This window comes from Gallinula chloropus (assembly GCF_964237585.1).
Source record: "Gallinula chloropus genome assembly, chromosome: 25".
In the NCBI taxonomy this organism is placed as follows: domain Eukaryota; kingdom Metazoa; phylum Chordata; class Aves; order Gruiformes; family Rallidae; genus Gallinula; species Gallinula chloropus.
The window spans coordinates 3,651,259-3,674,051 of record NC_140110.1 but is presented as its reverse complement, the minus strand read 5'-3'; the positions used below and the strand labels follow the sequence as shown (position 1 = coordinate 3,674,051).

The 22,793-nt window shown below is 48.3% G+C and overlaps 1 protein-coding gene across 1 annotated transcript; it reads right to left on the bottom strand.

The window, feature by feature from the left end:
* Positions 1–14,550: 14,550 nt before the first annotated feature.
* LOC311200853 (olfactory receptor 14A16-like) lies at positions 14,551–15,477 on the bottom strand (the record flags this gene model as incomplete). Its single annotated transcript, XM_084275158.1, has 1 exon — positions 14,551–15,477. One exon carries the CDS (start codon positions 15,475–15,477, stop codon positions 14,551–14,553), a length of 927 nt encoding a protein of 308 aa, XP_084131284.1.
* Between the last annotated feature and the right edge of the window lie 7,316 nt (positions 15,478–22,793).

Here is a 22,793-nt window from a genome sequence, read left to right as displayed (position 1 = left end):
CAAATAAAACCTTGCTGTTCTTTCACAATACAAGATTCAAGGTCAACAGTTTGCCACTTGTTGCCAATCCTCCTAGCCCATGTCCTGTGTTCAAAAGGATACAACAAAGTGTCATCATGATTAATCCCAAGGGCCACTATGGGCTGTATGGTTATTATTACTGCATCATGTATAGTTAACACAAAGGCTGTAACTGTTTGTGTGTTTGGGTTATATGTAAAATTGACCATCCTCCACCATGATTGGAGTTTTCTTTCCATTTCCGTAGCACTGTCCCAAACTACCTTTCGAATCTCTGTGGGAAATATACCTTCCTCCCCTTCTCTTATTATGGATGCTGCTACTGATTGTATCCATAGCTGGGCTTGGATGCAACTAATAGCTAAGGCAGCATTGTCCTGTAGTCCACCTAGTGTTTCAGTAATCAATTGATGATCCTCTACATTCATTAGTTCCCACCTTGAAAGTATTTTTGACATTAACCATTGCTGTGCTCCTAGTGCTAGTAATGAAGATCTCAATGGTTGTTGTAGTTTTGATATATCTACTGTGGTAGCAGCCAATTTATTCATTATTACTTCTGAATCTATTGAATTTAACACCCCAAGTCCTGTTCCTAATACTCCGGTTACATCTCTTGTTTCCTGATTCCTATAAATATTTCCCCTCCTTCTCAACCAAGTTGTCCATCCCTCGTATGAGGTTGGTAAGAAGGGGGAACAGGATGTTTTTATTTCCGAAACATTAACTTGCATTTGTAGCTCTATCTTTTTAAGGGACCATTCTGGATTAAACACCACTTGTTGTTGTCCCACATTTTTGATTACGTATGGGACAATTTTATAGACTCTGGGCTCAAAGTTCATCCCATCTCTAAACTGCATCTCAGGATGTTCAGTAGTTGTTTTCACAGTTACGGTGGGTAATGGTGGTAATATGTCAATTTTTATTCTATTAAACAGCGTTACCTGCCTTTCTGTCTCTTGCCATAGACAGGTTATGATGACAGGTTCAGTTAGAGTGTGGTTGAACCAACACATCGATTTTCTTTGACATGATTCTTCAATTTTATATGAGGTTGGTAACCTTCTTATTCCAATCATAGTGTCTCCTGAGACCATGGCCTTCTTTTCCTCATGGTATGCCTGACATCCTATTGTTATTCTCTCTCCTATTCTTCCCTATATTTGTGTCAATCCATCTTCATCTTTATTCCATTTCCCTTGATACACGTCACCTTCCATAAAGATTACTGTGGCTATTTTTGTTCCGCGAACCACATTTTCCCCCATCACAGTGAAGTCTTCCTGGGCATAGTTCCAAGGCCAATCTGTAAGCGTTTGGTTATAAGCTATGGAAAGGATGCTGAAGCAGATTAATATTTTCAACTTAGTACAGATCATTCTGAGCCTGGATCAGTTACCAACCTACACTTTCTTTGGTAGCTCAAACCCCAACCTCTGGTTCACTTACTTGTTACCCACATTGTCTCTGCACTTATTTGCCTAAACGAATTTAAGTTTCAGTCCCTCGTTATCTGAAGTCACTTTCCATGGAGTTGCCGGGGTCCTTTTGACTCGGCTGTGGTGAATCCAGGAGATCAGTCCCTCAACCCTGACCACCGTGTAAGTTGTTAAAAGGTCCAGTCCACTGTGGTTCCAAGGATCTTTCTGTAAAAGACTTAACATATACATGGTCCCTTTTCTAGGGAATTCTGTGGAATCGATTTGCCAATGCTGTCCTGGGCAATTCCCTCTTCCAATTTTTCCCAATTTTAACTCTTTCACAATTTTGGGATTAGTCTGGAGGCAAAGATCACATTCTTGAGTTACCTGTTTGACTGTAGTGTATAAGTTTCGTGCTATTATGTTTTTAATGAGGTCTTTATATAAAGCCTCTGCCCCCCAGTGCCTTTTCCTATGTTCTTCATGAACTACTGACCATATCATGCAGGAAGGAATCACCATCCTCCCACGAGAAGTGATAGCCCACCCTTCCTCATTATATGATCCCCCCATGTCATTAATAAGCTTACGATCTTCTTTCGTATATTCTGGTTTTCCTTCTAAAGACACTTGCCCATCAGGTATTAACACACCCTCTACTGTACCAGTTTCTTTGGCTGCTTGTTTTGCCTCCCTGTCTGCCAGCTCATTCCCTTTTTCCAATTCTGTGCCCACCTTCTGGTGTGCATTGATGTGCATAATTGCCACCCTTTCAGGGAGTAGGACTGCGTTTAAGAGCTTCAAGATTTCTTCTGCATGCTTAATGGTTTTTCCCTGTGAACTTAACAATCCTCTTTCTTTCCAGATTGCCCCATGAGCTTGCACTACCCCAAAGACATATTTAGAGTCAGTCCAGATGTTTATAACTTTTCCTTGAGCTATTTCCAGTGCTCTGGTAAGAGCTATAATCTCGGCCTTCTGGGCTGAGACATCAGCTGGTAGTGGTCCAGATTCTATTACCTTTTCGGAGGTGGTGACAGCATATCCAGAATAATGTTTTCCATTTAGCACGTAGCTGCTTTCATCGGTGAACCTGTGTTCGGCTCCTTCGATGGGAATATCTTCAAGATCCATGCGGCTAGAGTATGTGGCCTCAATTGTTTCCAAACAATCGTGACTCACTGGTTCTCCAGTGTTCCCTTCTAGGAATGAAGCTGGGTTGATGATGCTTGTAGTTACAATCTCGACATCATCTTGCTCAACCACTATAGCTTGATATTTCAGGAATCTCTGTGGTGAGATCCAATGTCCGCCTTTCACCTCAAGGGCTGCGGATACCGTGTGGGATACTAGGACAGTCATTCTCTAGCCAAGGGTGAATTTTTGTGCTTCTTGAATGTTTAGAATAACGGCTGCTACTGCTCTCAAACAACTGGGCCATCCTTTTGCCGCAGTGTCCAGTTGCTTGGAGAAGTAGGCTACTGCCCGTCTGTATGGTCCCAACTCCTGTGCCAATACTCCCAACGCTATCCCCTGTTTTTCATGGGAGAATAAGAAAAATGGCTTACTTACATCAGGAAGTCCCAGAGCCGGTGCTGAAATCAAGGCTGTCTTTAGCTGGTGAAAAGCTTGATCCGACTCATCATCCCACTGGAGATCCTTTTGGTTGGTTGTCATTAAAGAATATAATGGCTTAACAAGCAGTCCATAGTCACATATCCAGAGTCGACACCACCCCATCATGCCTAAGAATGTTCCTTTACAGTTTGTGGTCGGGGGGGGGTGGCATATGGCCTCTTTCCGAGCTTGTCCTAGGACCCGCTGCCCAGCGCTGATCTCGTACCCTCGGTACGTGACCTGTTGTAACACAACTTGTGCCTTTTTCTTAGAAACTCAGTACCCCTGCTATCCCAAGAAATTTAACAGACTCACAGTCCAGATGACACAGGATTCTTCAGTTTTAGTGGCGATGAGAAGATCATCTACGTACTGTAGAACTTTCCCTTCCTCTGATGGTGGTTCCCATGACTCCAGGCCCTTGGCTAGCTGATTCCCGAAAAGTGTGGGGCTGTTTTTGAACTCCTGTGGCAACACCGTCAATGTAAGCTGGGTCTTTTGACCACTTTTAGGATTTTCCCACTCAAATGCGAAAATTTTCTGGCTGGCTTCATGTATAGGGAGGCAAAAGAAAGCATCCTTCAAATCCAAGACTGTGAACCAGGCTAAATCTGGGGTTAATGTGGTTAGTAGGGTATAAGGATTAGCTACCACCGGATATAGGTCTTCAGTTATTTTGTTAATGGCTCTTAAATCTTGGACTGTTCTATAGGACCCATCGGATTTTCTAACTGGGAGGATAGGTGTATTGAATTCCGATTCACACTCCCTTAGTAGCCCGAGTTCTATGAATCGTTCTATAATTAGACCAATTCCTTCCCTGTCCTCCATTTTCAATGGGTATTGTTTGATTCTTACTGCCCTCTGTCCTTCCTTTAATTTGATCAGTATTGGTGATGCTCTCTTTGCCCGCCCTAGTGCATCAGTTGCCCAGACTCCAGGGTACACTTGATCATCAACTCTTGTGTCAATTTCTCTGTCTACAGAAGTGTCCATTAAGGATAAACCCATGACTTGAACGCATTGGTGATCATTTACTTCCAGAGTAATTTCCCCTTGTTTAAATTTAATTATTGCTTCCAATTGTTCTAACAAGTCCCTACCAAGGAGGGGCTTTGGAGAATTTGGCATATATAAAAATCTGTGGATCCCTATTTGTTTACCCAATTTATATTTTAAAGGTTTACAAAAGTAGGCCTTCTCAGCCTGGCCAGTTGCACCCTTCACTGACACATAAATATTCTCCAAAGGCATTAAGGCTTGATTCAAAACCAAGTAAGTTGCTCCTGTATCTACGAGAAATTCAACTTCCTTTTGTTCTTCCCCGAGCTCTATTTTTATCAGGGGATCGCTCAGGTCGGTTAGTCATTTTTCTGTTTCCACCTCATCCACTGCTACGGCCTCATCGATTGCTCTGGCCTCGTCCACTTCTCTGTCCTCGTCCACTGCTCCAACCTTGTCCACTTCTCCAGCCTCATCAACTGCTCCAGCCTCATCCACTGTTCCAACCTCGTCCACTGCTCCAGCCTTGTCCACTGTTCCAACCTCCTCCACTGCTCCGTCCTCATCCACTGCACCGGCCTCATCCACTGAACCAGCCTCGTTACCTGCTCTAGCCTTTTTCCTTGCTCTGGCCTTTTGCACTGCTTTAGCCTTGTTCCTTGCTCTCGCCTTGTCCACTGCTCTGGCTTGGTCTGCTTCCCTGGCCTTGTCCACTGCTCTGGCCTTGTCTACTGCTCTGGCCTTGTCCTCTGCTCTGGCCTTGTTTACTGCTCTGGCCTTGTCCACCTCTCTGGCCTTGTCCACTACTCCGGCCTCATCCTCTGCTCCAGGTTCGTCCATTGCTCCGGACCCTTCTGCTGCTGCGACCTTGTCCACTGCTCCGGCCTCATCCACTGCTTTGGACTCGTTCACTGCTCTGGACTCGTTCACTACTCTGGCCTTGTGCACTGCTATGGTCTCATGCACTGCTCTGGCCTTGTCCACTGCTCTGGTTTGGTCCACGTCTGTGGCCTTGTCCACTGCTCTGGCCTTGTACACTGCTCTGGCCTTGTCCGCTTCTCTGGCCTTGTACACTGCTCTGGCCTTGTTCACCGTTCTGGCCTTTTCCACTTCTCTGGCCTCGTCCCCTGCTCCGGCTTCGTCTTCTACTCCAGCCTCATCCTTTGCTCTGGCCTTGTCCTCTGCTCTGGCCTCATTCTCTGCTCTATCCTTGTTCTCTGCTTTGGCCTCGTTCTCTGCTCTGGCCTCGTTCACTGCTCTGGCCTCATCCACTGCTCCAGCGTCGTCCTGAGCTCTGGCCTCATCCTGTGCTCCAGCCTTGTCCAATGTTCCAGCTTTGTCCTCTGCTCTGTCCTTGTCAACTGCTCCGCCCTTATCCTCTGCTCTGGCCTTCTCCACTGCTCCAGCCTTGTCCACTGCTCCTGATTTGTCTACTGCTCTGACCCTGTCCACTGCTCCAGTCTCTTCGTGTGCTCCATCCCTTCCCCTGCTCCAGTCTACTCCCATGTTCCATCCTACTCCCATGTTCCTGTGCAGTTGAACTTTGTTTTGATTTCACTTGGTTACCCCTTAATTTTGGAGGCAGGAACTCCACCCTGGGGTTGTTTTTGTTTTTCTTTTTTTGGTCTTTTTAAATTTAAAAAGATAAATATTTATTTACTTTATTACAATAAATATTTAAATTCTATAGAAAAAGCTGTGCTGGCGTGAAGCTCTTTGTTTGGGACCGGAGTGGCATTGACCCATCAGTGGGCTCTGTAGCTCAGAGCTGGCTCCGGGCTGGACAGGTCTTGGAGCACAGACTCTTCCCTAAGGGATTCTCACCAGGCCTGAAGACACAATGGGGATGTCGTCTGGTAGCTGGAGGAGCGAGGGCAATCCCCTCCCTGCCACGGGAGGAGCTCTCTCTTTGGGGGAACTCATTAGATTTGTTGGGAAGAGGAAGCCAAACCTGTCTGTGCGGTGTGGTGAGTGTGGGCTGGTCGGGACTGGGACTGAGGTTAAGGGGATCCAGGTGTTTCCGTGTGGAATTGCAGGAGTGCTGCTGGAGAAGGGAGGCTCTAGGTCCCATGGTCAAGGTAGCAGGGAGGGATCGGCTCTCGGGGGGATGTGGCCTCTGGGACCAATGAGCCCTCATGGTGCTGCTCCTCAGCTCTGGTGGGGTTCATCTTTCGGGGCTTTGTTTCCATACCCACGGGCTACGTCTGTAACAGATCCGAGGTCCTACAAGAACTGTTAGCCAGGGTTCTGTCCTGGCAAGAGGTGTGTCCTCTGCCCCATGACTGCCGAACGCTGTGCTGTATGAGATGGGGGACTGTCCCCTCCTGCTGTGGGGTGGTCACGGGGGGATGCGACTTGTGTCCTTGGGCTCCTACAAGGTGCTGAGACCACCCTGGGGGAGAAGTGGCCTTGTGACTGGGTGAGGAGGTGGGCACAGGACCCCTTGTCTCATTAGTTCTAGTGCTGGCAGTGTAACTTGAAGGTAAAAGATCCCCAGCGCTGGTTGTTCTGTAGCACCATTCAAAGGACTTGATCTTCCTCTTATTTGACACTGATGAGTTTTGCCTCGGTCGGCAATCCTGTTTTATCTGGGAACATGAAATGTAAAGTCAACACAGGGAATGCCAGGATTTTCTCTCTTCCTGTGGGGTTTGAAATTATTTGGGAGCAGATGCTAGAATTTGGGGAAATCCTTTTTTGTTGTGGAAAATGGCTAGCTGTGCTGTGCCTGGAGGAGGATCTAGTTTTGCCAGAAATCTCTAGTGTAGCCATGTGTAGCCTTACATTTAAGACACAATAAATGCCCTGCTTCAGCTCTGGGAGGCTCGTGTGTGGTATTCAAACCCTTTGCCAGAGGTTGATCTTCCTATTCTCATGGTTGTCATTAAAAGTTGGTTTCTATTTTATCACCCAGAACCCGAGAGCTGGTGGCAACTGGGAGTTGACTTCTTGTTTTCCTGTTCCCACTTTTCTGTGCAGGTATCAAACATGCAGCCGTATGCAGCCCACAATGGTCCCAGAAAAATCAGATCAGGTAAGAGTCTCTTCTGCTCAGGGGTCTTCTTCCTTTGGGCTCTGTGTCCCTTTCCCTCAGCTCACTGTATCTGGGTGCAAGTGCAGCTGCAGAAGGTCACGTTGCACCGTGTGTACAGCAGCTGCTGTGCAGTATTTCTCACAGGGAGATCCCAAAGCGTCGAGGAAGGGCTGGTTGCTGCCCCGTTTTCCAATGAAGGAAACCCATAACGAGAAACAAGAGGAACCTGGCACCTGGAGAGGGATGACTGCAGGATGAATATGAGCCAGCAGTGTGCCCAGGTGGCCAGAAAGGCCAATGGCATCCTGGCTTGTATCAAAAATAGTGTGGCCAGTAAGTCTAGGGAGGTGATTGTGCCCCTGTACTCAGCATTGGTGAGGCCGCACCTTGAGTGCTGGGTCCAGTTCTGGGCTCCTCACCATAAGAAGGACATTGAGGTCCTGGAGCGAATGCAGAGAAGGGCAACCAGGCTGGGGAAGGGGCTGGAGGGCAAAACCTCTGAGGAGGGGCTGAGGGAGCTGGGGGTGTTCAGCCTGGAGAAGAGGAGGCTGAGGGGAGACCTTATCCCCACCCTATACTGACCTGACAGGAGGGTGCAGAGAGGTGGGCAATTGTCTTTGCAGCCAGGGTACAGGAGATGGGACAAGGGGAAATGGCCTCAAACTGCACTAGGGCAGGGTCAGATCAGATGTTAGGGGAAAGTTCTTCCCTGAAAGATTTGTCAGGGCCTGGAACAGGCTGCCCAGGGAGGGGGCTGAGTCACCTTCTCTAGGTGTGTTTAAAAAAAGGATAGATGAGGTGCTCAGGGATCTGGTTTATCTTAGGATGGGAATGGTTGGACTTGATGATCTTAAAGGTCTTTTCCAACCTTGTGATTCTGTGAAAGTTTAGGGAGCTCCCAGCTCTTCCTCCTCACCCAGTCTTGGGGCAGTGAAAGAATGGCACTGAGAGCTGAGACGACGCTGTCGTGCGTTCGTGTGACTGAGGCTCTGGTTAGAATCAGCCTCGAAAAAGCATTTCTTGTCTGGAGGGGGACAAATTCTGAGAATTGGGCAGGATCCACAGCTCACCTCTCTCTCTCTGTCCCCTTCCCCGCAGGTACTACACACCAAGAGAAAACACTAATAAGAATGGAATACCAAGGCAACAAGCCACCGTGACGGTAAGCATGGGTTCCTGGTTATTCCTCTTTATAGGACAATAGGGCTGTTTGTGATCAGAAAGCTTTGTGCTCCTGGCGGTGCTGACTCAGCGATTTCTGTGTTTGTCCTGGTTGGGTTTTCCTGGGCTTCGAAATGCCAGCTCAAGCCAATCTCTCTGCCTCTCTTGCCTCTGTTTCGTTTGGGGTGCAGCTGTACCCGGGCACATGCTTGGACTGTAATTACAAAGCACCTTTGGAGTTTGCCTGTTGGGTGTGTGTGTGCAAACCCACTCCCAGTTCTACACATGAGCAAGATTCTCTGTGCCGTCCCCCAGCAAACAAATCCCTGCTTGCTTGATGCCCCTTTGTCTAACAGAATCAGAATGGACCTGAAGCCTCAAAAGAGGGATTACCAAATCTGCCACTTGCTCTGCCCAAAAAGCCAGCTGCCCCTGAAGGAAAGAAATCAACATCCTGGAGAAAAACCAGAGCCCTTTGCTCTGCTCACCGAGGTACCGTAGCTGACACTGGGTTACCCAAAGCAGAGGCTGTGGAACAGCTGCAAGGAACTCTGGCTTGGGAATCTCTTCTTGCTGTCCCAATGCTCTCTTTTCTGTTTGGGGGGTTGGGATGTGTTTAATTTGTCTGCCCTGTTCAGGTGAATCTGACTTTGTCCCCATTCCATAAGCTTTTAAGGATCTGTCGAGCCCTTGTCAGAGACCATAGGCAGCAAAAATCAGCTCTGGGATGATGATTGATTCTGGCTTGGAGCACAGAGCCCAGTGTGTGACGGAGCAGGGGCTGGTGCCAGTGTTTCTCAGGAAGTTCCCAGGGAAAAGTGGGGCCTCAAGCCTTGATTGCAGAGACACAGCGCTGTGCAGAGCTGGGTGTGCCGAGAGCTGGGGGGAACCTCCGAGCCTGCGGGAGTGGGAAGCGCATCCCGATTTGGGTGCGGTTAGCTCAGGGCTGGTGTGGGTAACGCCTGCTGCTCGTCCTCTGAGGGAACAGCACATCCTCTGCCATCCTCTGCCTTCATTAGGAAATCCCTCAGCAAAAGAACAGCAGTGACTGCCAACACGCAGACGGCATCTCCCGAGATGAGCCCATGACCTTTCCTCAGGTGAGAGAAGGTTTCCAACAGCTCCAGAGCTTTTTGCCCCGAGTTTCTCCGCGCAGATAAAAGAGCCGTGGGAGTTCAGGCAGCAACCTGGGGCAGGGGCTGAGGTTTTGTACCTCTCCTTGTGCGCTTGCTTGCTGGGGTCGGCACTTCAGGGTGGACTCAGCAGGGCAGAGCTGCGCTCCCTGTCCTTTACGGACTGGGTGTTTGTGCCTCCTTTCTGCCCTGACTTCCTATGTTAACGGCTTTCTCTCTCCTTCTCTTTCCAGAGTCACATGCCTCACTTCCACAGGAAGATGGTGTGGGACATAATCCACCAGCAGCTGCTGTGAGACGGGCATTATTGTGATCACCTTGGGGTGATTCTTGTTTTAGATTCTCTTCTGGAATGTTCTTTGAATAGGCAGCAGGCACACGACTCCACCCCTTTAGGTTTGAGTTTAGGTTAAGGAGTAGTAGTTAACTTGGTTTTGATTTTACTTGTTTTACCCACCCCCTCCCCCTTAATTTTGGAGGCAGCAACTCTCTTTGAAATTAGCGAACGGGCCCTGAAATGCCAACCAGAACCATTGTGGTGACATCAGGGTTAAGAACAGAAGCCGTGACCTTCCATCACGTGTGCCCAGAGCCCGCAGCACACACTGCGGCGGGAAATTATGTGAGCTGCTCTTCCCAAGAACAAAGTGCTGCAAAAGAGTGTTTGCTTCCCTTTCTGGAATATTCAGCATTTACTTGATTCCTTAAACTGGATTTGTGATAACCATTGTAGGAAAAACAACCAAACAAACAAAAAAACCCACAAAAAACTCAAAAGCCACCAAACAAAATTGTTATTTCCAACCACCCCAAACCCGGAGCATTGGCCGTCTGTGGAGGTGTGACAAAATCCATCGGGAAGTCCCTGCAACCTGGGGTTGGTTTTGCTGTTCTGTTTTTGTCTGTCTATTAAATGTGAAAAGAGAAATATTTATTTATTTTATTACAAGAACTATTTGAATTATATATAAAAAGAGCCGTGCTGGCGGGAAGCTCTTTGTTGGGGACCGGAGCAGCATTGGCCCAATAAACAATATTTCAACAATCACGTTGGAGTGGGGTTTGGTTTTTTTTTCTTTCTTTCCTTATATTCTCACAGCTGTTCTAACTCCTCTAAAATCAAAACTGAGTCCTACAGTAAAACCAAAATAACATAGAAGTGAAGCTGTTTTATTAGGGTGACTGTGACACTTCTCCTTTGAATGTATTGATAATTATACTCAATACTTTCACATACTCAAATTTTGTCTTCATTGAATGTCAAATGGTCACATGATGGTGGATCTTTTCACTTGTGCCAAATGCAAATTTTTATTTCCTTTAAAGGGAGTTTTCTTCCCATTGAGCATAGTGTAAACCATCCTGAATTCATTTGTGGTATGTTTTGCCAATTTGCAACTTCTTTAATCAAATTATAATTTTTTTAGTTTTACCTGCTATTGATATTTGGTTTGTATTTATTTTCTTATCCAAGATTGTTCACCTGCTTTTACTTGCCAAGTTACAGGTTTGTCTCTGAGTACTATTTGTTACCTGTGCTGGGTTTGGTGATGGTTTTTTTTTTTTTGGCAGATTTGTTAATCATGTTTCCAAGTTAACTTTAAAGTCTCTGGATTTCCAAGCATTCTCCAGCTAGTGGGTGTTGCCTTCTTCACTCTGGTGTAGTGGATCCAAGCCCAGAGGCAATCTTGATTGCAGTAGAGGTGGTTAACAATAGCTGGTAGGGTCCGTTCCACTTTCCATGTAGAGGTTTTTCACTCCAGATCTTTATATAGACATCATCTTCAGGTTGAAATCTGTGTACCAGATTTTGCAGTGTCAGGGGTTGATTCTACACCACTACACTCTGTGGAGTCTGGCTAGAGCTTTTCCAAGAGAAAGCAAATAATTACAGACATCTTGTTTTTCTGTCATATGCACATTAGGATTGGGAGTTTCACATGGCTTTCCACACATTATCTCATCAGGACTCACTGACACTTCACTCCGGGGGTTTTACGCATAACAATACCAGTGGAAATGCCTGAGGCCCTTTCAATTTGGCTTCCTGACAGATTTGCTAATTTGATTCATCTTTTCCACTGTCCCACTAGGCTGTGGTCTTCAGGAGGCATGCAAAACCCAGGACATTCCTAGGATTTTGCACATGTTCTGCACCACTGCGGCCACAAAAATGTGGTCCTCTGTCAGATGATATCCCAAAAGGCATTCCAGTTCTAGGAATAATCTCCTGTAGGAACCAATTAACTGTTTCCTTAGCTCGATTTGTGCGACAGGGAAAGGTTTCCAGCCATCCATAAAAAGTATTCACCCCAAACAAAACATCCTTACAGCTGTTACATTTAGGTAACTAAAGAATCAATTTGCCAATAGTCTCCCAGTTCCTCTCTGGTTTTTAACTCACCCATTGGAATTTTCTTTTGTACTACTGAATTGTTTCTTTAAACGCACCTCACCCTTTGCTGTTACTGATTTGGCCCTTTCTAACATTCACACTGACACTATGTGGCCTGTGAAAAACTTCACTAGGGCTTTTGCACCCCAATGACACTCCTGATATGTCTTGTTCATAATATTTCTCTCATCATTAAGGGAGGCAATATTACCTGACTCTTGAGAGTTGTCCCCCATCCTTCTGAATATTTATTTTTTTGCTATTTGTATGTTTTCAGTTTGATGTGTTTTACAGGGCAGGATTGCTACTTGGACCTGTTCTTGAACCACCAACAAGAACTGTAAAATTTCCTTTTGATGCTTAATATTTGCCCCCTGGGAGGACAATAGTCCTTGTTCTTTCCACAGGGTTCCATGCTTAATATTTGCCCCCTGGGAGGACAATAGTCCTTGTTCTTTCCACAGGGTTCCATGGACATAGACTGCTCCAAAGGCATATTTTGAGTCTGTCCATGTATTTACTTTATTTCCTTTACTCAGATCCAGCACTCTTGTCAATGCAATCGGTTTGCTGTCTGTGCAGCAGCTCTATTGGGTAATGTGTTTGCTTCTATCACCATGTTCTCAGTGGTTGCCGCGTATCCGACGTGTCAAGTTCCTTTCTGAACAAAGTTGTGCCATCATTAAACAACTCCCATCCAGCATCTTCATCAGGAATGCCCTTCAAATCCTCTCACCTGGAGTATGTATGTTCAATGGTCACAATACAGTCATGTTTAGGTTGTTCTTCCTCCCGTGCAGCACCCAAGAAAACTGCAGGATTCACAAGGTTAGTTGTTTTCAAGGTTACATCATTTTGTTCTGTAAGAATTGCCTGGTATTTCAACATCCTGCTAGGGGATAATCAATGTGTCCCCTTTTGTTCCAACACTGTGACCACTATGTTGGACATAGACTGTGATGGTTCTTGCCACTGCTTGTAGGCAAGAGGCTCATCGTTTGCTTACCGAGTCCAGTTGCTTGGAAAAGTATCCCACTGGTGTTTTCCAGCTTCCCATTGTCTGGGTCAGAACTCCCAAAGCAAGATGTTGCCATTTGTGGACAAACAATTGGAAGTCTTCAGTTAAGTTTGGTAATCCCAAGGTTGGTGCTGTCATCAAGGTTAGTTTAAGTTTCCAAAAAGCCTTTTGTTAGTGTCTATTACACATAAAAGGGGGAGACTCCTGGGCTTCCTAGAGTGGTTTGGCTGTTAGGCGTTAATGCCTGATCCAGAGCCGACACCATCCTGCCATTCCCATAGTGGGGTTCTTGGGGTGGATATGGGAGCAATTGGGAAGGGAAAGGGGAGGTTTAGGGCAGTAATATGGTGCTATACTTTCTGGCTATACCAGCGCCCACCTTCCAACCTGTTAAATGTCCAGCAGTACGTCCCAAGCAAAAGGTGCAAGGGATGAAAGATGTTCCTGGCCTGAAGCCTTCCCAGGGAGTGGACAGGAAGCTGCAGATTCCTACAAGGGGAACAACCCTAGTATTCCTTGACATTTTTTCCGTCTTTACCAGGATCCACCTTCCAACTTTTTAAATGAAAAGGTGTTCCTGGCATGAAAGCTCTGCAGGTAGCACACCAGCCACTTCTTCTTTAAGAGGGAGTGGGGAGGGAGGAATTGAGGGAGGGGGAAAGGGAGAGAGAAGAAAAACCAATGAATACATAACCTCAAGGATTGGGAGAAGGACAGTTTGCTGCAACAGCAGAGAGAGAGAAACAACAACAGGACTTTGTAATAAAATATACAAATCTGGTGATACACAGTGTAATTTCTCACCCAACTGCACAGCTCAGAACATACAGCTCAGAGCCATCCCAAAAATGGACTGTCCCCAAAACCCTGCATCCTGGAGCTGCCTCCTCCTTCCCCCACCAATTTTCCATTTATGCTGAGCATGACACAATTGAATGGAATCCCCTTTTTGGCCAGTTTGGATCACCTGTCCTGGCTGTGTCCAGTCCCTTCTCGTAAGCAGGGAAATATGAACAACTGAAAAGTCATTGATTGCTTGGCAACAACCAGAAACATCAGAGTGCTATAAGCACAGCTCTCATCCCAACTCCCAAATGCTGCATTCCACTGGCTGCTGGAAAGAAAGTTAACTCTATCCTGGTCAAAACCAGGACATAACAGAGCAGTTCATTAGACTTCTTAAGGTCAAAGCAGAGATCAGACAGCCAAGTGGCATCTGAATGACCAAAGAGCAAGCAGAGGTGGAAAACTGTGAGCAAAGTGAAGTTCATACATCCACCTAGTCTGCTGAAAAGATGTCCTTAGACATGGACATCTTAGGGGAGGTGGAAACACCTGAATGATGACGGAAATGAAAGAGACAGACTAGCAGCAATGCAGGTACAGGGGAAGGTGAGTATTTCTTCGACTACCATCAGTACCAATCCTGGAAAATCCAAAGTAGTCAAGTGATTCAGCTTAAGAAAAATGTTTTCAAATATAAGTAATAAATAAATAAATAAATGTGCCCCTTGCAGGCAGACATGATGCAAAGCAAGCACAGCTCATCATTAGGCAGTATCTGGGTCACACAAGATCAGAAGATATTTAATTTGGAATGGGATAAATGTGGACCATGTTATTATGGTTTAGACAAAACAGAATAAAAAAGAAACCAACAACAAAACCCATACTAAATCAGTTTTGTCCTAATGTGAGTTCCATGGCCAGTCATATGCAGAAGAATATGAGCAGTTTATTCCTGCTTAGAAACATCCAGTCATTAGTTTCCACACAGCATCCTTGAGCTCCTGGTTCCTCATGCTGTAGATGAGGGGGTTCACTGCTGATGGAACCACTGAGTATAGAAATGTCACTACCAGATCCAGAAATAGGAAGGAGATGGAGTGAGGCTTCAGGTTGGCAAACAGAGCAGTGCTGACAAACAGGGAGACCACAGTCAGGTGAGGGAGGCAGGTGGAAAAGGCTTTGTGCCGTCCCTGCTGTGAGGGGATCCTCAGCACAGCCCTGAAGATCTGCACATAGGACACCACAATGAACACAAAACACCCGAAAACTAAGCTGGCACTGACCACAATGAGTCCAGTTTCCCTGAGGTAGGCATCTGAACAGGAGATCTTGAGGATCTGGGGGATTTCACAGAAGAACTGGTCAACAGCATTGCCATGGCAGAGGGGGAGGGAAAATGTATTGGCTGTGTGCAGCACAGAATTGAGAAACCCACTGGCCCAGGCAGCTGCTGCCATGTGGACACAAGCTCTGCTGCCCAGGAGGATCCCGTAGTGCAGGGGGTGGCAGATGGCAATGTAGCGGTCATAGGCCATGACAGTGAGAAGAAAGTGCTCTGTGACGATCAAAAACACAAAGAAAAAGAGTTGAGCCAGACATCCTGTGTAGGAAATGGCCCTGGTGTCCCACAAGGAATTGGCCATGGATTTGGGAACTGTCGTGGAGATGCAGCCAAGGTCAAGAACAGAGAGGTTGAGGAGGAAGAAGTACATGGGGGTGTGGAGGTGGTGGTCACGGACTATGGTGATGATGATGAGGCCATTGCCCAGGAGAGCAGCCAGGTAGATGCCCAGGAAGAGGCAGAAGTGCAGGAGCTGCAGCTCCCGTGTGTCTGCAAAGGGCAGGAGGAGGAACTGGCTGATGGAGCTGCTGCTGTTGGACATCTGCTACCATCAAGTGTGGAGACCTGTCCAAGAAGGAAAAGGCACAGTGAGAAATTAGGGAAATCTTCTTCGAGGAAAAACTCTTGCAATTTCTCTTAATGACATTCGGCATTGTTAGGATTGTTCCCTTGGGAAGGAGCATGCTGAGCCCCAAAGTTACTGGTGCTTCTCATCTAATTCCTGAGGAGGTTTCATACCAGCAACATCTTTCAGCCCCTGCACATTTAATTTCAGTAGAATTGGTGGATGTTTAGCATATTTGAAGGCTGTTTCTGGTAAAGCCTGAAAATGAAGTCAGGAACTGTTAGGACCAATCCCTTGGAAGTAAAAGCCCTGAGCCCCAAAATTAGTGGTCCTGTTTGTACTCTACATAGGGAGGTTACAGGCCAGGAATATCTTTCAGCCCTTGCATCTTTTGTTTGGGGGATATTGCTGGATGTTTAGCATGTTCACAGGTGGATGCTGGTAGAGCCAAAAAATGACGTCAGGCACTTTTAGGACTGTTCTCTTGTCTAGGACAGACCTGAGCCCCAAGGTTACTGGGACTTCTTGTGTGCTCCCTCATGAGGTTACAGGCCAGGAAGACACTAGAAGAGCCAGAAAATGATGTAAGGAAAACCTCTTCCAATTAATAGGGAATTCTCTCAAACTGACTCTCTCTGTATTCAGGAGGACTTTTGGCAGGTCCCTTTTGAAAATTCTGTTTTCTGTTGGATCAAACAAGGTACCAGCTGGAGGAGAGTGAGCTCTAGGAATTTCAGAACTCAGTCCTGCCTTGCAGCAGTAAGGAAATAGAAGGCTGGTGTGATCTCAGACTAAATCCCCTGTGGATAGGAATGAGCTTTTCAGCACTGTCACTCCAGTTTCACCCAAGGGCAGAGCAGAGCTTTGGAGCTTGGGTTTTCTCCTGCCTGTACCTGAGGAGTGTTTCTTCTGTCAGGACTCCCTGACATTGCTGCTGCAGTGCCAGTGAAACCTTCCCCTGAGTGCAGAGTGGGGAGAGCTGCTCTGTCCATCAGCCCTGGTCTCAGCTGCCCTGTGCTGGACGCTCTGTGATCACACCCTGCTGTTCCCCACAGAAGAAACTGGACCCCACAGAGAGCTGAGGAATCCAGTGTCGCAGGGCAGAGCTCCAAAGCCCTCCTGCAGTCTCATCCTACCCAAGGAGCATCTCAGCTCCCCACTCCCCACTCACAGGGCTCATTGCAGCTGCCCACACACAGACGATGAGCGGCACTGACACGGGGGGAGAAAGACAGTAAGGACAGGAGTGGAAACAGGGAGAAATGCTCCAGCCCAGGCTGGAAGGACAGGGACAGACAGACAGGCACTCAGGGGTTTCTCCTCGCCATGGGTTGGGCTGCCAATGAGAAGGCTCAGCCTGAAACCCTGGAACTCTGGGCTCAGAGTCTGTGCTGGGTGGCAGAAACCAGGGGGTCACTGTGGGAAAGTATCTGCACTGTGGGGGATGTCAGAGAGGTACCAAATCCCCACTGGCAGGGCATTTCTGGGAGCAGCTCCTTCTTGCTCCCTGCCAATGTCTCTGCTGCCTGGAACTGTCCCTGAAGCTGCTTCTCTTTGCCCATGTCACCTCCAGCTTTGTGCTCACAGACCTCATCCAACTTGCCCTGCGCTCAACTCTGCTCTGCAGACTCCTCCTGGCATCAGGGCACTGCCCCAGGGAACCTCTGTGTGTGCAGGGTTCCTGAAATACCCCGACAAGTCCTAATGACCAATGAGTTTGCACTGCCTGCTGCAAAGTTATCAGGAAAAGCTCAGCTCCCACTTCCCACACAGTCCGCAAAAGCAGAACATTCAAAGCAAAGTCTCTTTACCTGGAGTGGAAAATGCATCCTTGGTGTTCTTAAAAAGTCCCTGGGAAGTTCCCAGGGATCAGCTAGAGGTGGGAGCAAACCTGGCCCATGCAGCACACTTTGACAGCAGAAGGACCCTACACTGTCCTTCCACGGGTCACACTTCCCACACACAGCTTCTGGCTGTGGTGCTGATGGAAGCCCAGCAGTCAGGCTGAGTGCTGACCCTGGCAGCAGCAGAGTCCCTGCCCCAGCACACAGTCCCTGGGATGCAGGGACCCTGCTCACAAAGACCCTGGAGTTGTCCCTAAGCTGCTTCTCTTTGCCCATGTCACCTCCAGCTTTGTGCTCACAGTCATCATCCAACCTGTCCTACACTCAGCTCTGCTCTGCAGACCCCTCCTGGCATCAGGGCACTGCCCCAGGGAACCTCTGTGTGTGCAGGGCTCAGCCCAGGCTCCAACATCTTCATGAGAATCAAGTTTTCACTGCATATTCTCAAGGGGAGAAATGAGTTCTCATCTACCACACTCAGCACAGCCCACAGGAGAGGAAAAGTCAAAGCAAAGACTCTGCCTTTGGAGAAATATTCTCTTTGGCATTTCTCAAGGATCAGCTCTGGCTGGGAGCAAAGCTGACCCAGGCAGCACTTTCTTACAGCAGAAGGACCTTACGTTGCCCTTCCCTGGGTCACTGCTTCAACCCAGAGGTGCTGTCTATATCCCTGTGGAAAGCCCAGCAGGCAGGCTGAGTGCTGACCCTGGCAGCAGCACAGTCCCTGCCCCAGCACACAGACCCAGGGATAAAAGGACCCAGCTCACAAGGACAGCCCTGGGCACCCCTCAGCCATGCCCAGGAGAAGACAGCTGTCCTGCCCTGTCCCTCTGATGGGGCAGAAGGGCATCCTTTCCAGGAAGAACATTCAGGTCTGTCCTCCTGACAGACCCCACACACTGTTCCATGTCCCAGCTTTAGGAGATCCCTCCAGGAACAGAACCTGCATTGCCCTGCACCCACAGACATACCACGGACATACTCACAGGTAGAGTGCTGAGGATATTTCTCCTCCAGTGAGCTCTCAGCATCTGTCAGCTCTCTCAGCCTCTCTGGTCTCCCCTTGATGCCTACAGGCAGTGTCCCCAGCCCTGTGCACTTGGCAGAGGAGCTACTCTGTGGCAGAGCTGTCCCTCATCAGTGCTGTAATGTTTCATCAGCTCCGATTGTCCCAGGAGTCCAGCCCAGCTACAGCAGAGGAGCAGGTGAAGGCGTCACGTACTCCTCGGCTCCTCTGAGGTATTCCTGAAGCTCCAGGGAACCAACTTGGAAAGACACTGAAGTCCTCCCTGCCATCTGCACTCTAGTCTGGGGAGAAATCCTTCTGTCCAGCAGAGTCCTTTCTCCTGATCAAACACGAGCTGGGCAGAAGAATCACTTTTTCTTGTCTCCACATGAGGCAGGACCCCCAGACAGGGACAGGAAGGGGACTCTTTCCCCTTGGGGAGGGTAAAAAGTATGACAAGTGACTAGAGGCACCTCATCCTTGCTTTGCAGCCCTGGGGTTGAAAGGGGATGCAGCTTGGGCACAGGGCTGCCTCAAACCAGGGTAACCTGGGATTCCCCTTGCCCCAGTTACAGTGGGCACAATAGAGGCACCTGCTTCCTGGGAGCTGCTGGTCCCAGCTCTCATGGGAATTAATGGGGGGGAGGCCAAGAAGGAGGTGTTCAAACACCAACACCTGATGAAACCTGAGGGGCCAGAGGTGCTCCAAGAGATGTGCAGGGAGATCCAAGGTCAAGGAATCACAGAACATTAGGAGTTGGAAGGGACCTCAAAAGATCATCTAGTCCAACCCCCCTGCCAGAGCTGGATCACCTGGACTAAACCACACAGGAACACATCCAGGTGGGTGTGAATGTCTCCAGAGGAGGAGACTCCACAACCTCTCTGGGCAGTCTGTCCCAGGGCTCTGGCACCCTCACAGTGAAAGAGTTTCTCCTGACATTCACATGGAACTTCCTCTGCTCCAGCTTTTACCCACTGACCCGAATAAGGCCACCCCTCAGTCTCCTCTTCTCCAAGCTAACGAGGCCCAGCTCCCTCAGCTCAGAGGAACTGGCCAGCATTGCCCCTCTGCAGAAAGAGGACCAGCTCAGAGGACATTGGGACAGGCTCCTGGAATGGCTGCATGTGAAACGTGGCCAGACAGGATCCAAGGATTCCCACAGGGAGGCACATGCCAGGGGGTGGCCTGTCACTGGGAAGCTTGCCCCACCTGGCTCTGGGCCTGTGAACAATGCTGCCTGCGGCTAGAGCGGCACCCCATGGAAGAGACCCCCCTCCAGCTGAGAGAGAAAAAGACCCTTTGGGAGGCCTGGCACATTGACTCTATTGGAGCCCTTGGGAAGGCGGAGGGGAAACAATAGTATTAGTGGGAGTGGAAATTATTTCTGGCCTAGTCCCAGCCCAGGCATTTCCAGGAGCAGCAGGAGAACAGCCAGGGCGGGCCCTGACAAACTGGTTTTGCTTTCTGCCAACCCCCAGTCTGTTCATTCAGACCAGGGCAGTCATTTCACTGCTGCCAATGGGCAGGAGTGGGCCAAGGAAGGAGGAGTCAGGTGGGGATTTCACCCCCCGTGTTTCCCCCAAGCTAATGGGATAGTGGGGAGAACTAATGGGCTTTTGAAAGGGTTTTTAAAAGCTCACAAGCCACACTGGGCAGAACGACTCTGGGATGCAGTTCCCCAAATCAGTGATTGCTGGGGAAGAATTGGATGTCCCGACTCAATGCCTTTTGTCCCAAACCCCAGCTTTAATCCCCAAACCCCACACTCCCAGCACCCCAGCAAACCAGTTTTCTCTCCTGCTCTGCCAGTCTTGGTAGAAATGCCGACCATTGGGACCATTCCCCTCGTACTGGCTGAGCCCCTCAACAAATACCCTTGGAAAGCAAAAGATGCCCATGGGAAGGAACACAAAGTCAATACAAGGTGGATTATTCCATCCTTCTAATAACAATCTTCTTCTGGTTCCTTTAAAAAGAACCTAGTACAGCTTCTTTCTTCTTTTCTTTTCCATATGGAATCTCTGACACCTGCTTGAAGGAATAGATGAAGCTGTTAATTGTCTGTATAGTTTAGTTAATAACTGCTTTGTTAATATTTATAGGAGGTTTAGCAGACTATCACAAACATTGTTTTGGTCAACCACTATCACCACCTTTAATATCTGGGGAAACATTTGTGCCCCCCTCTTCAGCCTGGGGTGGCAAAATGGATTTATAACTTTAGGCCAGCAGGTGCCCAACGCTTTTAACCTGACAAATGGTTGGGGATGTGGGAGCCCTTCAGGATTTAAAGACTGGCCATGGACATTGAAACTATATCCCCAAAATGGCTCCTGAGTGTTCTAAGTGACATAACCATTGGAAATTATTAATTCTATTGGAATGAGGACGCAAATCCATGGAAAACCCCAGTTCCAGAAAAGGGGGAATATTGTCTGAATCGGAATGACAACAATGGAGGTTTTGTGGGTCGTAGTGTGTGTGATTGGACCTTCAGGTCTGGAAATCCTTGTATCTTCCCTGGGTGTCGACCCATTAATTGTTCAACTGTCCAGGATCTGGCCAGGCCAGGGTTACCCTCCCCAGTCGGCCATCACAGGTGATCTGAGTTAGCCCAGGTGAGCTGAGTTAGCCCAGGCTGTTTCCCACAGCCCCTGACACCACTTCCCCATAAATGCAGCTGGTTGGGGAGGAGCTGGCTGGCTGCCTCCAGGACAGTCTGAGTGTGGCTGGGATGGTGGGTCTGTTGTTCTGTCCTTGCTGTCAGGCAGCTTTCTGTTATCCTTGTGTCAGTAAGGTACTGTGTGTTAGCACTGGGTGTGAGTGTATCTAACCATTATTGTTCCACATTCATGGTGATTTTTGGCAGTAAACTGTCCTTATTCCCACCCATGGGTGCCAGAGAGAGAGATTCCCCTGCAGCCCATGGTGAAGACCATGGTGGAGTGGGTGTCCCCTCACAGCCCATGGATAAGGACGGGGAGCAGAGACCACCTATGGCCTGTGCACAGACTGACCCACCCTGCAGCAGGTTTGCCAGGGGAGTTGTGACTCTGTGGGGGACCAGGCCAGGGGAGTCTGGGCCTGAACATCAGCACCCATGGAAGGGAGTCCTGCTGAGAGGCCTGTGGTGTGGAGATGACTCCCCGGTAGAGAGGACTCACACTGCAGAAGTTTGTGGATATGACTTGTGTGGGAGGGACCCCACGGTGCAGCAGGGGAAGGGGGTGTGTGTGGAGCACCCCCCTGAGCTAAGATGGAAGAGAACTTGGGAGGAATGGACTGCAAACCCCCATTCCCCATTTCCTGCCCCTCCCTGTGCTGCCATGGGGGAAAGAAGGGAGCAAATTGATGATTAAAGTCAAGTGTGTGAACAAGGGAGCGGTGGGGGGAGAAGACAAAGTGTGAAGATCTGGGCAAGGAAAGCAGCTTGTGAGGAACCTCCAGAACCCCACTCCCCATTGCCTGCTCCTCCCCATGCCATGTTGGGTGGGGGAAGAAGGGAGTAAAATCGTGATGGGGTTTAACTCTGCTCAGAAGCAAGGGGCAGGGGGAAGGTGCTTTAAGACCTGGCTGTGCTTCTCATTACCTGACTCTGGTTCACTCAGTGTGTAGTTGTAGTAGTAATAAATCACTTTTCTTTCTTTCCTTTATTCTGTGTTGAGTCTGTTTTTCCCAGGCTCTACCATAATCGACCTTTGAAGATGCTACAAATCCAGCAATAGAGTCCCAGGTTCTTTGACACCTCTTGCTGTCATTTTTTTTAATGCACCACAACTTTGAAGAGCCACCTGCAAGGAGATGTGTACTGCTAAGAAAATGGCACTTCACTTCAAACACAGCTTGACAAACTCTGGGAATTTGATGAACAGGAATATTGAGAATGTATTAAATCAGGAAAGATCTTCTCCTCCTGACCATATTTTGGCTGGACTGGAATGAATTCTCATGCTGGCAGCCACTAGAGTTCTGTGGTTTGGATTTGTAAGCAAAAAAAGTCTGAATAAACCTGTTTGTTGCTTGCTGAGCAGGGCTTGCACAGCATCAAGGGCTTTTGTCTAATTCTGCCTCAGAAATGAGTCAACTGGGAGTGCACAAGTACCTGGAAGGGAACAGAACAGCCCCAGCTGACCGTAACTGACCAACAGGCTTATCCATACTGTGTGACTACAGGAGTGACCCCACCATTGTGTTTCACTTGTTGTCTGCAAAGGTGGCCTGGTTCTGACCAAGATAAAGTTAATTTTCTTTGTAGGGGCCGGTGGAGTGCTGAGGGAAGCCATCTTTGTGCTATGTAGAAATAAGAAAGGAAGTCCATGTGAAACCACAGCTTTGGAGGTCAGAGAGTGGACATGAAGATAAAGAAATGTCATTCTGACCTTCTGGTAGTGCTGTGGTGCAAGAAATCCCTTGGAGGCAGCCTGGCTGAGCTGGTGGC